The sequence below is a fragment of the Oreochromis niloticus genome, linkage group LG11, assembly GCF_001858045.2.
Source record: "Oreochromis niloticus isolate F11D_XX linkage group LG11, O_niloticus_UMD_NMBU, whole genome shotgun sequence".
Classification (NCBI taxonomy): Eukaryota; Metazoa; Chordata; class Actinopteri; order Cichliformes; family Cichlidae; genus Oreochromis; species Oreochromis niloticus.
In genome coordinates this window covers 14,362,624-14,378,393 of record NC_031976.2, presented here as the reverse complement: position 1 = coordinate 14,378,393, position 15,770 = coordinate 14,362,624, and the positions used below count along the sequence as shown (strand labels likewise).

The 15,770-nt window shown below is 41.8% G+C and overlaps 1 protein-coding gene and 1 long non-coding RNA gene across 2 annotated transcripts; both read left to right on the top strand.

Moving 5' to 3' along the window:
- The first annotated feature begins 1,381 nt into the window (after window positions 1-1,381).
- Window positions 1,382-7,507, top strand: LOC109204136 (uncharacterized). The gene is made up of 4 exons (XR_002063692.2): window positions 1,382-1,641; window positions 2,167-3,429; window positions 4,410-4,587; window positions 4,761-7,507. It is a non-coding gene; the product is annotated as an uncharacterized LOC109204136 (long non-coding RNA).
- A 3,165-nt stretch (window positions 7,508-10,672) lies between these two features.
- On the top strand, window positions 10,673-15,566 carry tent5aa (terminal nucleotidyltransferase 5Aa). Its single transcript, XM_003453492.5, has 2 exons — window positions 10,673-11,913; window positions 12,377-15,566. Exons 1-2 carry the CDS (start codon window positions 11,488-11,490, stop codon window positions 13,154-13,156), a joined length of 1,206 nt encoding a protein of 401 aa, XP_003453540.1. The 5' UTR covers window positions 10,673-11,487; the 3' UTR covers window positions 13,157-15,566.
- The last annotated feature ends 204 nt before the right edge of the window (window positions 15,567-15,770 follow it).

Sequence of the window (15,770 nt, the reverse complement as noted above, 5' to 3'; positions counted from 1 at the left end):
TCTGTCTCCTATCTGTCTTTCATAGATTTGAGTGGACAGAATAGAATTTTAGAGGTGGGGGGGGCAACTTAATTTTCTAAATAAAGTCTCATAAGAGAGACTCAGTCATTCGCTGGATAATGTGGATCTCAAAGTATCTAATAAAAAATAACATTTAAGCTCTCCATCTCTCCGCACGTCATCTGCCCTGCATGAGCAAATGACCATTATTTAGTCTCAACCTGTGATTAACTGTGATGACCCCGATCTGAGCAGAGAGCACGGTGATTGAGGGATTTTATTGGCTGTAATTACAGGTAGAGCATCGCATTGGAAGTCAGGAAGAGACAGCTCGCGGGGAAAATGTTAATTACAGATTAAGATCTATTAGCTGGTGCAGAGATGACACATGAATCAATGCCTCGGAGGGAGAAAAGTTCCTTTTTGACATCACACCAATGTAACCTGGAAACTAATGAGAGATTTTTTTTTCTTTTCAAAAGGACTGCTCATGCTGTGCGTTTGTGCGCTGAATAAAAATTTAGTGGTTTAGCATGTAGTGTAGTGCCACACGACGTCTCTTAAATATGACTGTAGAACACAAGCCCAGATAAAGTATTAAGGAATATTAACCAGTAAGCTGCAACATTAAAGCCTAATAATATGTAGAGCCCCCTCAGGGCATGGATACAGGACAGGAAGCAGATCTTGTGGGTTGTGTGGGTTGGCTTCTGAAGGATCTCGGTTTTCTTAGGAAATAGAGACCACTTATCCCCTTCAGCTTGTTATTGATGTGGACGCACTTGCGTTCCTCCATTACATCAAGATCCTGCCCCAGGATAGACATGGATTGTCTCTGATTCTTTCCAAACCACTTCATAAACTCATCCACTAGTGCTCTGTACTCCCCCCTTGCCCATCACTAACACTTTTAACCGCTGCAGAACTGTCAGTACTGTAGGTGGCATGACCCTGCAGTAGTACTGTAAATCTGAGATTTACACTGTGAACAGGAATGCAGACACCACATCTCCAAATCAGACAGAGCACCAGTCTTATATACTGCACCCTGTCTGTCAGGTGGTCATTAATGTATGAGCTGGTAAACATGTTTACTGACATTTCCTATAGCTTCTTTTTCAGCAGCTGAATCATGTTAAAGGAGGTGATCTTCACTGTGCAGCTCTTACCATCCGAATGGGAGCATGCTCTCTGCAGCATGTGGATGATTAGATTCATTCTTTGTCTGTACACAAACAGCAGAGTGTCACGCAGACTACAAGTGTTAGAAACAGGAAGCCTGGCTATGTTAAATCGTAGTTATGTTTTTCTTCAGTTGGGATGCTGTGTAACTTATTACCTAAAATAAATCCCAGAGTCTTTCAGAAGGAAAGGTGAATAGCTGTGAGGCAAAAAGTTCAACAACTAAATAATGATTTTCACTGCACAACAGCAGGAGAAATAGGGATCATTGAGAGACTTAGCGAATTATGTTTTCCATAGCTGGTATCTTCTGCTATCTCACCCTCAGGATCTCAGACAGCTGGCTAGCACAGGTCCTCAGAACCTTGGGGCTGATGCCATCAGAGCTAGCAGCCGGGCTCTGGTGTAGTTTCTCCAGCTGTCTCCTAACCTGGCCAGAAGTCACAGCCAAAAGCACTGGTAAAGCACATTCCCACTGTCACTCAGAGCAGTAGCTGCTTTGTTAAGCATTTGCAGCCATATGTTGCTTTTAGCTTTTTACTGAAGCCAAATGTTACCACTTCAGTGCAAATGCAGCCATTTAAGCAATACTTTTGACTCTTACCATTTAGATTAACAAGCCACGCAGCCTTTACCAGAAACATTATAGGAGAGAAACGAGACAATGAAATCTATGGGAGGATTGCTTTCACCATTAGCTACTCTTTGTTATCGAATAGCCGCTTAACCTTTACGTTTAGATAAATAGCCATTAGCAACCTTTAGTAAGCTTAACAATTTTTATCATTACGTGTCATTATAGCCTTTCACTTAGTCTATATCCATTAGCTGTGTATACTGTTGATACTTTTCGCTCAGTTTCTGCTTTTCTGGTGATCTCAGTTTTTCACACTTATCATAGCTGCTTTTGCTCAGGTGTTACAGCTGACTGACAATGTAGATTATATTTTTTTAATTAAGTAATGTTTATGTTCCCTCTGACAGCTTACTACCTCCTGGGCTATATTTACCCTGGTTAGGAATCGGTGCTGTAGCATTTGGCAAGGAGAAGTGTGACCGAGCTGTTCGGCATGTTCGAGGAAGGAGCGCTCATCCTCTCAAGTGGTGCTCACTCCTGGCCTTCCAGCCGGGCAGATGGGAAAATCATAGGGCTGTCCGCAGGATGGTGAAGATCATTTCAGGATTAATTTGTTTATGGAGAAAAAGGGACATGCTTGACGTCTCATGGAACACATCCTACATTCCCAACCTGCTTTGCCTGGATAATTCCAGGTTAAAGCAAAATCAAGGTCAAACCCCATTCATCCAGCCGGATTTAATCACTCATCGAGCTGCTCTTCATGGTCATGGTTATAATTATGATGCTTTAGCAGTGTTCCAACTTCTTCTTTTTCTTTATAAACACTGCATATACACTATGCCAGGAAATACCAGAATAGTAATTTGTTTTCATTTCTTTAATCCTGAGGTGAATTGTTTACTATCTGGATCATTCAGTGAAAATTCACCTCACCCCCTCAGAATGATTGATTTTCTTCTTTTTTTCTTCAATAACTTCAGCAAATATAACAAAGTTCATCAAAGTACATAGCAGACAGCAGGGGAAAGAAATTTGGCAAATTTGGCATTTTCCAGATATCCTTATTTTTTCAGTATTTTAAATGCCTCAGAACTTATTAAGTACAGGAGATAAATACGTGAAGTTTTCAGGGCTGGAAAAAAATATTTGTTATATTTAAAAACTGCAGTCAGATTATTTTTAAACTCAGTCCAAGTGTCACAATCTGAAGCTATTTGAAGAAATAGTTTTTGTTTTGTTTCAGTATAATGGCAGTATAATAGTGTCTTTCACTATGAATAACAAAACCGCAAGAATTTAATGTGATGTGATGTAGTGTTTTTAGTGGCCGGTACACTTTCCAGGGGCATAAGCGACCAGTCAAATCAAGTTATAGTATCTGACAGGTCTCCTTTTATACCTACTCTTTGATACCTGGCTTGTCCTATAGCTCCTTCTGTGTAAAAATTATTTTTGAACAGTTAGAAACTTGAAGCCTCAGTGCTTGTTTGCTCTCTTCTGATAGTGTTGTTGGTCTGAAAGTTTGCGCTTCTGTTATCAAAATGTGAAAAATAATAACCTGCTGTCTCAGGATCTAGTGCTTTTCTTTTCTACAGCACCAGGAAAATGATTGTGCCTGGATGGTCTCGATGGATATATGCAATCTCAACATGTTGAACTATTGCAAGGTGCGTTTTTAACAGAACTTAAATGTATCACTGTCTGCGTAGGTTCTCATTCATCCAGGTCCTGACTCAGTCCTGACACTGCCCTCGTCTGACTGGCTCTTGTTGTGATCAGTGTTGGGGTCATTGCTAGAAACGTAATGCATTAGACACGTTACACAGAACACTGCAGTGCGTTACTTAATTGCTCCCAGGAGAAAGTCATTCATTACATTACTTTCGTGTTTCTTCATAAAATGACCATTTAACAGCATGAACCTATAGGCTAATGTCCCACACACTGCCGCTGACTGCTCATCGGTTAGTTATCTGTTGAAGTTCAGGGTCTGGCTGCTGGGTTGCGGTCAGCAGTCACTCAGCTGTAACATCACTCTGGGTTCTTGGCTAGCTTAACGTTAACATGCTGTCAGTGCAGGTGCTTGCAAAGAGCCGAAGTCGTGATAGCAGTATAATGCATTTGTTTTTGTCCTGGATGCAGTTTACACTTTACCATCACGCTCTCATCCTTTGCGCAATAAAAATAAAAGTAATGTCCACATCCACGCTGTAGACTGTACTATTTTTCTCCTCTGTCACATGAACTGAAATCAGCTGGAGGCTTCCAACTGGAACTGATAAGCGGGATCAAAAAGCAAGCAGACTAACAAAGGGCTCAAAATGATGAAAAAAAAGTGATATTAAAATGATAATTGTAACTTGGACAGTTTTCACAGTACGAAGGTAAAACTTTACATGATTTCATTTAATGTGCTGAAGTTAATACAAAAAGTTAGTACAAAAAGCTCGACTGATTCTAAGCGACTCAGGTAGGAACTTTTCTCCAATAGAACTCACACTATGAATTTCAGGTTAACAACAAACAAATAAGCACTTTAACTAAAGGTTGTTATTTTTTTTCAGCCCAACAAGAGTTCATGTCATATTCAAGTTCTTCTTGTTTCAGTTTCACTTTATCGTCTGCCTCCATCTCACCCTATTCCTAGCTTCCTCTTCATCCTCTGCGAGTTCTCCTTCACTACATCTACGTCCAACCTCCTATCTCCAGCTTATCCACTATGCCTCCTCTGCAGATGTCCAGACCATCTCAGCTATGTCACACTAACTTTGTCTCCAAACCCTTCAGCCTGAGCTGTCCTGATGTACTCTGACCTCTCCATTCTGGTAACTCCCAATGAAAAATAATAGCATTTTCTGCTCTGCCACCTCTGGCACCACCTTTTGTCTTTGTGTCACGACCACTGTCTCTAAACCATTAATCACAGCTGGTCTCTCTCTTCATTTTTCTTGTGCACTGTCTGTCACTTTGGATAGTTGACGCCTTGGTTTCTTTTCAGAGCCTCTGTCAGAAGTAAAAGTTCAACAAGCTTCTTCAATCCTATTTGCCAGACAAGAAGCCAGTTAGCCCAGGATTACCTGACCTAACCACGGCCGTCATAGAGCTGGCAGCTTTACAAAGACCATTAGAGCCTCTGCAAGTGTTTTACTCCCAGAGTGTGACTGGAACGTGGCACCCTACCTGCCGTCTTGGATCTCATTCAGGAGATGCCCTCTCAGCTTCACGTTGGTTTCCAAGAAATGTGATGCATTAATTATGAATCTGGCTTTTCTTAATAGATCTTTTAAAATATGTTAGGCATCCTGGCTCTGTTAAATACAGATCAATAAGGTTTTACTACTATATGAATGACTCTGTGGCAAAAAGGGATCATTAAGAATACACTGTCTATTGGCTTTGTCAGAGAATATTATATATAAAATACTATTATGTGATTCTCTGATGGAAATTTCTGCTTTGGGTTCAGGAACACTTCTTCTTTAGTGAAATGAGATTTAGAAATGCAAGACACCAAGAAAATGAAGAAAATATAGAAACAGCAATCAAAAATGCCACTATGTTTTCTGACCCATGATTATATAAGAGACTGAAAGTGGAAATTTGTCCTATGACCTGACAACTTTGGATTTCCTCTTTGAAATCATGGACAGCATATCCTGACCAGCTGGCTTGAGGTCTCGTGGCTTGTAGCCCTCATGGCTGTTTCTTTATTTTTACTGTATAGCCCCAAGAGTCCACCTTTCTGTCAGTCTCAGCAAAAAAAAGAAATAAACATTTTGCCCAAAATTGACGATGTCAGTGGATAAAAAATAGACAGTATAAGGCCTCGTAGAGTTAGCTGGGTTTGCGTTCTACCTTCAGACTCAAATGACAGCTGAGATGTGTTGTTAGTATAAATGGGCACACCCGTAAAGGATGCAGGGTGCAATTATGTGTGAAGTCACATGGCCACAGATTAGAAAACCACATTTAAAAGCCTTCAAATTCAAGGTGTGGCTGTTTGATGTGGATGCTTTCCAGCATAGTGTGAGCTTCCAGGTGCAGGGGAGTGCTGTCATACCATTAGCGTAGGTCAAGTGAATGCATGTATGCCAGACGCAAGCACATACAGCACTAAAATCACAGCATATCTGTAGCATCTATTAGGTGGTGAATTACTTTAGCAGCAGCATTGAGATCCTTTGCTGTTCCTGGTCTTGCACAAAGACCCTGTAATGGGGAAGATTAGGTGAAATGGGCCTCTCTTATCTCCCAATGAAATAAGACCTGTTTCGTAACTTTTAGCCGTAATTGACCTTGAGTAATCTGAAGCCAAACACACCACAGTTTGTGTCTCTTTTGGATCAAAAGAAGCTGAAATAATGGGATCCTCTGTGCAAAGGTGACTGCTGATGCTCCTTCCCACTCCACAGACCCCACATAACCCCGCACTGCTTTTCCTTGAAGGCAGAGCGATTCTCCAGCTTTTTGCCACTGGGGGTCAGAAGCAGCTCAACTGAAAGTGGCTGGAAATCCCATTTCTCTCTCTGCGCCTCTGATCCAAAACCAAAACTAACTCTGCTGTCAGCAGTGGGAATATCTCTCCGACAGCTGGGACAAACTAATGCGACCCTCCTGGAAATCCAGTTATCTCTGAAAAGAGAGGACGAGGGTAAAGGATGATAGGGGAGACAGAGAGCTGAGAACCATGAGTAGATCTTTGTTTCCTAGTAATGCATGTATTTTCTTAGGCAACATTGCCTTAGAAACTGGTCACCCATATGTGAGACCTTAGTCACGCTGCAGAGCTTCTTAGGGCAAGTGTTTCTGATCGAATCCGACGTCCAGTTATTCCATCTTCTTTTCTTCTCTAAGTTACAGCGGCAGAGCCATGTACACAGATTGATGTTGTAAAATCAACTGTTCCATTGGTAAAATGTTTGCAGTGGCTAATGTTACATAAGTGCTTAAGCTAATGTAGTGCACAACCATTATATGTCATTACACCTCACTACTCAGCATCCTTCCTCAACAAAACATAACATTTACATTTAAAATTAACTTTCCGCCACAGCAGGGATTTAGAATGACTTTTTAATAAAGGGGTTTCTATTTAAACTTGCTAGGCTAGCGTTAGTTGATACTATAGTGCTCCATCCACTTGTCCAGAAATGGTCACTGCCTGGTCCAGAAAACCAGCATGGTGGTGGGAGGCCAACTTGACGGCACCCAAAATGCTGACTTTGAAGAGTCTAAATGAGACTTCCCAAAGCAGTGGGTGATGTCATATTGGCTACATCCTACAGTCAATGTTCAGTCTGTGCTCTTAATGAGCTCCATCTCCACCATCTACTCTGGAGTCAATTCCACCTTCTTTGAATGCAAAGGGTCTACGTCAGGATCTCAGATGTGATGCATTCATCTCAAAACCTTACAATGTCATCAAGACTTTCAACAGAGGAAACACGACAATCATAATGACAAACATAAGAAAATCGCTACTGGCCCAAACTGGAAAAATAAAAACAAACAAACAAAAAATGCTAAAGTGGTTGTTTGCAGTATATAAGAATAGTAGCATAATAATTATTTTTCGTAACTATAAAGGTTGGGTGTATTTCTAACTTTTTAAAAGTAAATTATGCAACAAGGTTAGCTAAAAACACTATAGCGAAACTAGGCACTGCTAGCGACATTAGCACAATAGCTGAAGTGTTACTGTATAGTGTTACCTAGAGTTTCAGCTTGACAAATAAAAACATATGGTGTGGAAATCTTTTGTGTCTCCATCTATTGTGATGTAAATTTGTCATTTGACTTTGTTCTTGATAAAAAAAAAAGAATGTCTTTAAAAATGCTAACCCTAAATTAGCCATTTAGTAACAGTTGCTCAGCCTTTGTTTTGAGTACGAACCTAGCTGATGCTAACTTATAGAATGTTTAGCCTTATGATAAGAAACAACAATAAAATGAGAGGTAGGAGAGGTTTTGGCTTCAGCTAACAGTAAACCAAGCCAACAAAGTGGTTACAAATCTATCTATCTATCTATCTATCTATCTATCTATCTATCTATTGATGCCAGAGATCAGCGGAGAATGGCCAGACTGCTTTGAGGTGATGGGAATGCAACCAAGGTATGCAGAAGAGCGTCTTTGATCCTTGAGAAAGGTGGGCCCAAGCAGCAGAAAACCACACTTTGTCTAAAGTTTTCACCAGAATTTTCACCAGAGTTTCACCAGAAGTTCGACAATAAAAGACTGGAATGATGTTGCCTGGTATGATGAGTCTTGATTTCTCCTGTGACATTTGGATGGTAGGGTCAGAGTTTGATGTAAACAATATGAAAGCATAGCTCCATCCTACCCTGTATTAATAATTCAGGCTGCTGGCTGTGTTGTGATGGTGTGGGGGATATTTTCTTGGTACATTTTGGGCCCCTTAGTACCACCTAAGCATCATTTAAAAACTCCAGCCTGCTTGAGCATTGTTGCTCATTGTTGCTCATCTTTTTAGGACCACAATGTACCCATGTTGTGCTTTCAGTGGGGTAAATACCCACACTCCATATTACAAAACTCAGATAATCTCATTTGGTTTTTTGAACATAACAATGGGTTGACTGTACTCAAATCTGCTCCATAGTCACCAGATCTCAATTCAGCGGAGCACAGTTAAGATGGGGTAGAAGAGGAGATTCTTATCTTGGATGTGCAGCTGAAAACTCTGCAGCCACAGTGTGATGCTGTATTGTCAAAAAGCACTGTTTTACTTTTATCTATACAGATAATAAGTCCAATTCATTTTGAAACTGCACTTAAAATAAAACGAATGAAAGAATGGCATTTGTCTGTAATCCAGTGTCTGATAATGACTTGTCCTTTCAAGTGAAGAACCTGCAATGATGATTAGTTTGTCTGTATCTGTTATGTATGTCTAGGAATATTTTTCAAAGGCTTTATCTCACTAGAAGGAAAAGTAAAAAGAACATTTAAAGGTCCATCTGCCACACAGTCCTGATCTGAAGGGAAAAGCTCAAAGGGAGCAGCGACGTTTCACTTCATGGTAGATAAAACCAGCTCATGCAGTCTGATAAATGATACTGGAAAACAAAACGACTCCCTCCCTTTCTTTTCTTTTCTTTTTTTTTCTTTATTGGGCTGAACTGTCCAGAAATGTTTTCATAGACCCCAGAGGAAAACTTTGTGTGATTGTAAAAGATTGCTTTATGAGGCATTGAAGCCGTCTCATCCACATACATTAGATCCTGCAGAGCAGGAAAACAAGGCTCTGTTTTGGAAATGATTTTTAAAAACTAAATAACCACCAAGCCATCTGACAGGAAAAGACATTAACATCACCAGTAGGAAAGGGTATGTATTATTTTTGAATTTGTGCCTCCATTTGAATTTCTGACAACATAATCTCATTCCTGTCTTTCAATAAGCTCAAATGAATAAATCATCCATTTCGCAATGAGTAATGAGGTGCCAGGTTGTGTTTATACAAAACATTTCATTTGCAGTCCTTGGTGTTGTAATGGATGTGTATACCTGCTGCTGGCTTTGATTTAGCTTTGCAGAGAGGAGCGGCAGCACCATGCATGGCCGTGGGGCCCAGTCCAAAGCTTTGCAAACCGTGTCTCCACACCTGGGAAACGCATCGGCGGAGCTGCTTTCAGTCCATTGTAACTGACTAACGGTTCCATGTACATTTCCAGATGTGGGATTCAGTTTCAGTTCAACCTGTCTGACACACGCCAAAACAAAGTAAAGAGAAAACAAAACAGACAATTACAGGCAACAGATGAAGTGAAGGTCAAGCTTTTTAAAACACCCTTTAGATTATACTCTAAAAATAATATTTTTCTTCCAAATTTGAAAATCTTTCTTTAATTAAGGCTGATTTTACAGGGGTGCAAGTTAACTGTAAGCGCCATTATAGCTGACTGAGTGTGTCTGCATCCTGTCATGATGAGGGAGTTACGCACAGCTCCTGTGTGGGACTCTGAGTTAAGACAGTGCAGTAGAGTATACGGGATAATCAGGGTTTACAGATCTGGGTGGCTCCAGTGACGCAGGGCTTTACACGTGCCTAATAGAGTGTCCATGACAGCAGCCTCCTTCGCCTCCACATGGCATCCCCTGGGCATCGCTGATCCCTTCGGGCTCATGCGACCCCTGACCTTCTCACATGCTGATTTAATAGAGTCTGAGAGGTTCCTAAGAAGCGATACAGAAAAATAATCACATTAATCAAAGAGATGAAATTCCGCAATGCAAACCCTTAACTGCAACCAATGACATGATGGACATGCTAAAGTGTGTTTTAGAGAGTATCCTGATTGGTCACTGAGCATATCAGCAGCTGAAGGTGTACCTGAGGTTTGAGGTAAGAGGTTTTTCATGTCACAGACAAAATGTTTACCCACTTTTTTTTCTTTTAAAATTAAAAGTAGCGTTTCCTTGATGACTCCGTAGATAGTGACACTGTAAAGGTAGCCTTAGACTCAGTGTAGCTCAGCTGATTGATTTACTTCAAGGCCTAAACCAGCCAGCCCATAGATGGCGACATGACGACGTGTAGCGAGTTCTGTATGCAGATCAGCTCAGTCTGAACAGATCAGAATACTTTTATATTTATTTATTTGCTTTTTTTTTTTTTTTACAATTTAATTCTCTTTTTCCCCTCTTTTTTTTTATTTATAATTTTATTTGATAAAAGAGGGATCATGACCACGGGAATGATCTCATGAATAACTGAATGATTGTTCCCGTATTGAGTGTGGTTCGGAGCCTCAGTTATCTCGTGAAGTGATATGAAGTTTAATATACATCTTCTGATTAAAATTCATTTCAAAATTATACTATAAGACTATGGAGCAGCTTGATAAAGCAGAGCCTTATAATATTGTCAAACTGACCAGCGTTAGCAGCGAGAAGCAGATGGGGGGCGGGGTGAAGTGCAGCTTGACAACTTCAGACTACAGACCAGAGTCTTGCAGAAGGATGCAGCGTGTCAAGTGGGCAAGTATCGGTTAACTTATAGAAAAAAGCACGGGGGGGAATATGTTGATCTAAAGAGACTCGAGGAGAGGAAGCTGGATTTCCTGAGCGCACACAGCTGCATTAACGGGATTACTATTTGGCAGCAGGAGGAGATATTAAAAATATGTAGGAGCCGTGCGTAAAAATCCACAAGATTCCTCCGAGGGGGTTGAACGTCAGTGGGAGGACTGTGCCAAAAGCGCGACTTGAGCAGCAGCTTATTCATGCAAATTCATAAAGTCATAGGCGTGCCTTTTGGGCGATGGAGTCACAGTCGGAAAAGCAAACACCCTCCTGGATCATCAGCGACCTTCAAAGACTGTGATGCGCAGCGCTCGGACGCATTGACAGCAGCACCGAGGCAAATGTTTTAAAGGCGTAGGAGAGACAGAAGAGAAAGTTAGGGCTCGCTCTTCCGCACGCTTTTGTTAGCGGGCTCAGATTCTCCCTTAGCTCAGTCATCAGCTCGACTGCTGCGCCACTTCTCCGCTTGGATCTCCAACCAGAGTGCGCAAACTGTAACGCACAGCCACCAGCCCCGCTGCTCTTTAATATATATATATATTTTTATTATTATTTTTTCTGTGTTTACAGTCACTTTGGACTATTTCAAATACTGGCACTCCTCATGCGGAAGACCCTACTGTTTTGAGAAAACGATTGAATTTTGTTTTATTGAAATTCTCGAGGACTTCAGCACCATGTCAGAGGACGATAGCAGCTCCACTACCAGCTGTGTGTCCGACACAGACAGCAGCAACGTCAGCGTCCTCAGCTGGGAGCAAGTGCAGCGGCTGGATGCCATCCTGACGGAGACCATCCCGATACACGGCCGGGGAAACTTCCCCACTCTGGAGATGCAGCCGCGGCAGATAGTTAAAGTGGTGCGCAGTCGGATGGAGGAAAAACAGATCCATGTCCGGGACGTTCGATTAAACGGCTCTGCGGCCAGCCACATTCTGCACGAGGACAGCGGACTGGGCTATAAGGACCTTGACCTCATATTTTGCGCAAATATGAAAGGAGAGAGTGATTTTCAGACTGTGAAGGACATAGTTTTGGACTGTCTCCTGGATTTTTTACCCGACTGTGTGAATAAGGAGAAAATAACCCCTTTAACGTTAAAGGTAGGCTACACACGCCCTGGCAGATTTTTTTTTCTGCTTCAGATTTGTTAGATTAGTTTTATATATGTGATAAGATTGAATTGTATTTGTGCCAACAGGGATTAGCGACCATTACGCACAGCTTAATGTGCAATTAGATCACTTTAGTGATAGTAAAAAAGTTTGTTTGCTGTAGTTAAGAGGATCGAGTTAAACCAATTTGGAAGGGATCCTGAGCTCAGCCACCCAGGTCTAATATAAGTACATTCCATAGCCTTTAATATTGAGGTCAGTAGCATTAATAGCATAACAACATACAGTAATTACTTGTATAAATATAGGCATTAAATTCAAATCCTTACTGTATAATGCAAAGTTAGGCAGAATTCTACTGAATTAGTGATTGCAGCTTCAGTTCTATTCACTTTGTTTGTGCTTCTTTTTCTCTCGCTCTCTTTCACCCTCTGCACACTCACTCATTTAGGAAGCCTATGTGCAAAAGATGGTGAAGGTGTGCAATGACTCAGACCGCTGGAGTCTCATCTCCCTCTCCAATAACCGGGGGAAGAATGTGGAGCTGAAGTTTGTGGACTCTCTCCGGCGGCAGTTTGAGTTCAGCGTGGACTCATTTCAGATTAAGCTCGACTCTCTGCTGCTGTTCTATGATTGCTCAGAGAACCCCATGGCTGAGACCTTCCACCCCACCATCATGGGCGAGAGCGTGTACGGTGACTTCAGTGAGGCTCTGGACCACCTACGTCACAAGATAATCTGCACGCGGAACCCGGAGGAGATCCGTGGAGGGGGTCTCCTGAAGTACTGTCACCTGCTGGTGAGGGGGTTCCGGGCTGCGTCAGAGTCAGAGATGAAGTCCCTGCAGCGCTACATGTGCTCGCGCTTCTTCATTGACTTCCCTGATATTGGCGAGCAGCAGCGCAAGCTGGAGTCCTACCTTCAAAATCACTTTGTGGGCCTGGAGGACCGCAAGTACGACTACCTGATGACCCTCCACGGAGTGGTCAACGAGAGCACCGTGTGTCTGATGGGACACGAGAGGCGGCAGACCTTAGGGCTCATAGCCATGCTGGCTGTGCGTGTGCTGGCTGAGCAGAATGTCATCCCCAATGTGGCTAATGTTACATGTTACTACCAACCTGCTCCTTATGTGGCAGATGGCAACTTCAGTAACTACTACATAGCGCAGGTGCAGCCAGTGTTTGCTTGCCAGCAGCCTGCCTACTCCACCTGGCTGCCATGTAACTGAGTATCCCTAAATAAGAGAGGAAGGAGGGATCCTGATGTCTTTAAACAGGAGCGAGTGGCACAGTCGTACCCTTAGCCCTGCACAGTGCTTGACAGCTGACTGAAAAAAGGCATCCTTTTGTTCTGTGTTTTGCATCAAAGCTTCTGCTTTTGTTCATACTTTGAGTATGAATGGTAAATCCAGAACAGTTGGCAAAATTCAAATGTGAATATCTCACATTTACCAAAACACCGACAGTCTCCTGATCCTGCCCAGGCCAACTAGGTTCGGAAAAGACTCATTTGGATAGCTTGGAAGCAATATCTGAGTTTTAAGGCCTTGAATGCCAGCTGCAGACGTGTCACTGACACTGTGCAGAAGACTGATTCAATCTTTAATTGAAACTCATTAGCCAGCATGTTGCAGCAGCAGCCCAAACAGCTGCATCAGAGTCTTTAAGCGAGACACTCACACGCACTTTGAGGTGAAATCAGAGGTGCACAGTGCTCCAAAGCGTGCCGTGCTTTACATCATCTGAACCGAGGTGAGATCCTATTAAACTAGAGTGGACAACAAACATCACCTCACATTTGGATATAATTCTTGTTGTTTACAGACCAAAGATTTTTTTTTTCTAACTCAAATACCCCACCCACTTTTAAGGGAGAAATAGAAACAAAATATGAAGCTATTGTAATGTCTGTTTGTATATGTGAACATTTATGTGTTTATAAAGTGCCTATTGCCTCACAGCAGGCAGAGAAAAGAACGAGCAGGCCACATGACCCCCTACGCTGTTTATAGACAGTAGCACCCCCAGAGGCTTGTGAATGTATATGTGAAATCCTGCACAGTCAGTGTTTGTGTACACGTGTGTGTTCGGGTGAAAAAGACCACCGTTTGTGTGGATTTTGCAGTAAAGTAGCAGCCAAACGTACGAACCAAAAGTTCCTGCAAGGTTCACGTTTCCTCTTGTGTATATTCAGTAAACGTCCCAGATTACCAGCATGTCACGACAGAGCCCGATTAAATATCAGCGACTTATCGAGTCACACACAATGTTTCCTGTATATTTTGTATAGTGGTGCTTCACTTTTTCTCATCTGAGAGGAAAAAGAAAAAAACAAGGAGGGGTGGGGGTGACAATAAGTAGATGATAGATGCAGAGAGAGCTTGATCGTAGATTGTGTTCCTCAGTTTTGGAGGAGGCTTGCAGAGACACCTCAGATGATGAGACACTGTTTGCGTTAGCACCCTGGCAGGGAATTCCTCAGCTGCTGCTGAAGAGCTTGAACTCTTCAGCAGCAGATACTCTGTTCAGGAAATGTAGTGCCAAACACTTAGGCGTCTCCTCCCTCCTGCCCCTTTGTTGATAGCCCTAAAGTTTAACGAGGCCATTGTTTGAAGCAGATGCTGATAGAGAAAGCCAGAGAGGCAGAAGAGAGTGAGACGCTAGTAGGAAAAAAAACAACCAATGATCTGGAGAGATGGGTGCAGCTGGTGATGGGGTTTATCTATCTGGGGCTGCTGTTTTTTACTGTACAAACTGTCTCTGTTAAGGTCAGATTACAGTTACAACTTGACGGACAGCTTGAAACCAAACCATCCTGTTATCAGCGCCTGCTTTAATTATCTGCTCATTGAAACAAAGAATGGAAAGCGAAGAATCCCGCATGCATGCGTCCACCTCAGCATCAGAAGACTAAGTTGCACCTTATGTTTCCGTTGTGAGGGTTGATGGTTATTAATGTTTTTCTTTTTTGATTTTTTTAAGGCTTCATTCCTCACCTGTTTTGAAGAATTGTGTATAAATATATGATTACATGCTTGCTAACTATACTGTAGCTTTTTTTCCCCCCCAGCTGCATTAAAACAAAAAAAATCAGAAAAAATCCGCAACTGCAACAAAAAGAGAAATTCTCTCGATGGAAAAGCATTTCGCTCTCATCCACTAGTCTGGTAACCCATAACTTCTTTGTTCAGTTGTTTCTTCTAAATAGCTGTCCATGCTGATGGTATCCTTTGGATTGTGCAGGCAATGTATTGTAATTTTATACTCAGTGAAGTCCTAACAGCGGACTAGCTAGTGGCTCCAGTCTGCTTGTCAGCTAGTGATCGTGCCTATCAGAGATTGTGGGTTGCTGCAGCGTCTTGTATGTGTTGTCCAAAGCTCAGTTTCATGCAGTCTTTTACAAATCACAAAAGAAACGAAAAAGATCTTTGTCATGTATGTATATTTTTTATGATTGTTATTTTTATAAATGTATCAGACACTGCAGGTGTTGCAGTGCTTTTCAATCTGTGATCGAGCTTCAGAGGAAATGTTCTCAGTAGCTTTTTGTTTTGTTTCTTTTTTTGCTATATTATGTTATGTGTCCAATGGGTCAAAAGGTTAAAGATGTTTTCCTCAATAAAATATCTGAAAACCAGATTTGTTATGTCTTCTGTTATGCATCTGTTTGACTGTAAATCAAGTTTACTGCACTGGTTTGCTCCAGAAACAAACCTCCTGCCAAACGCAAGAAATTACTCATTTATCGATTAACCTCAGATTTCTTTTTTTAGAGTCGTAATGTCTCTTTTTTTTTTCTTCTTTCTTTCTTAACTGGCGTGAGCCATTCAGTGGTTTTCACAT

Bases quoted from the DNA above. Each gene is read 5' to 3' on its own strand.
- tent5aa (XM_003453492.5), top strand. From the start codon at position 11,488: ATGTCAGAGGACGATAGCAGCTCCACTACCAGCTGTGTGTCCGACACA. The intron at 11,914-12,376 runs GTAGGCTACACA...TCACTCATTTAG, and splicing joins TAACCCCTTTAACGTTAAAG to GAAGCCTATGTGCAAAAGAT.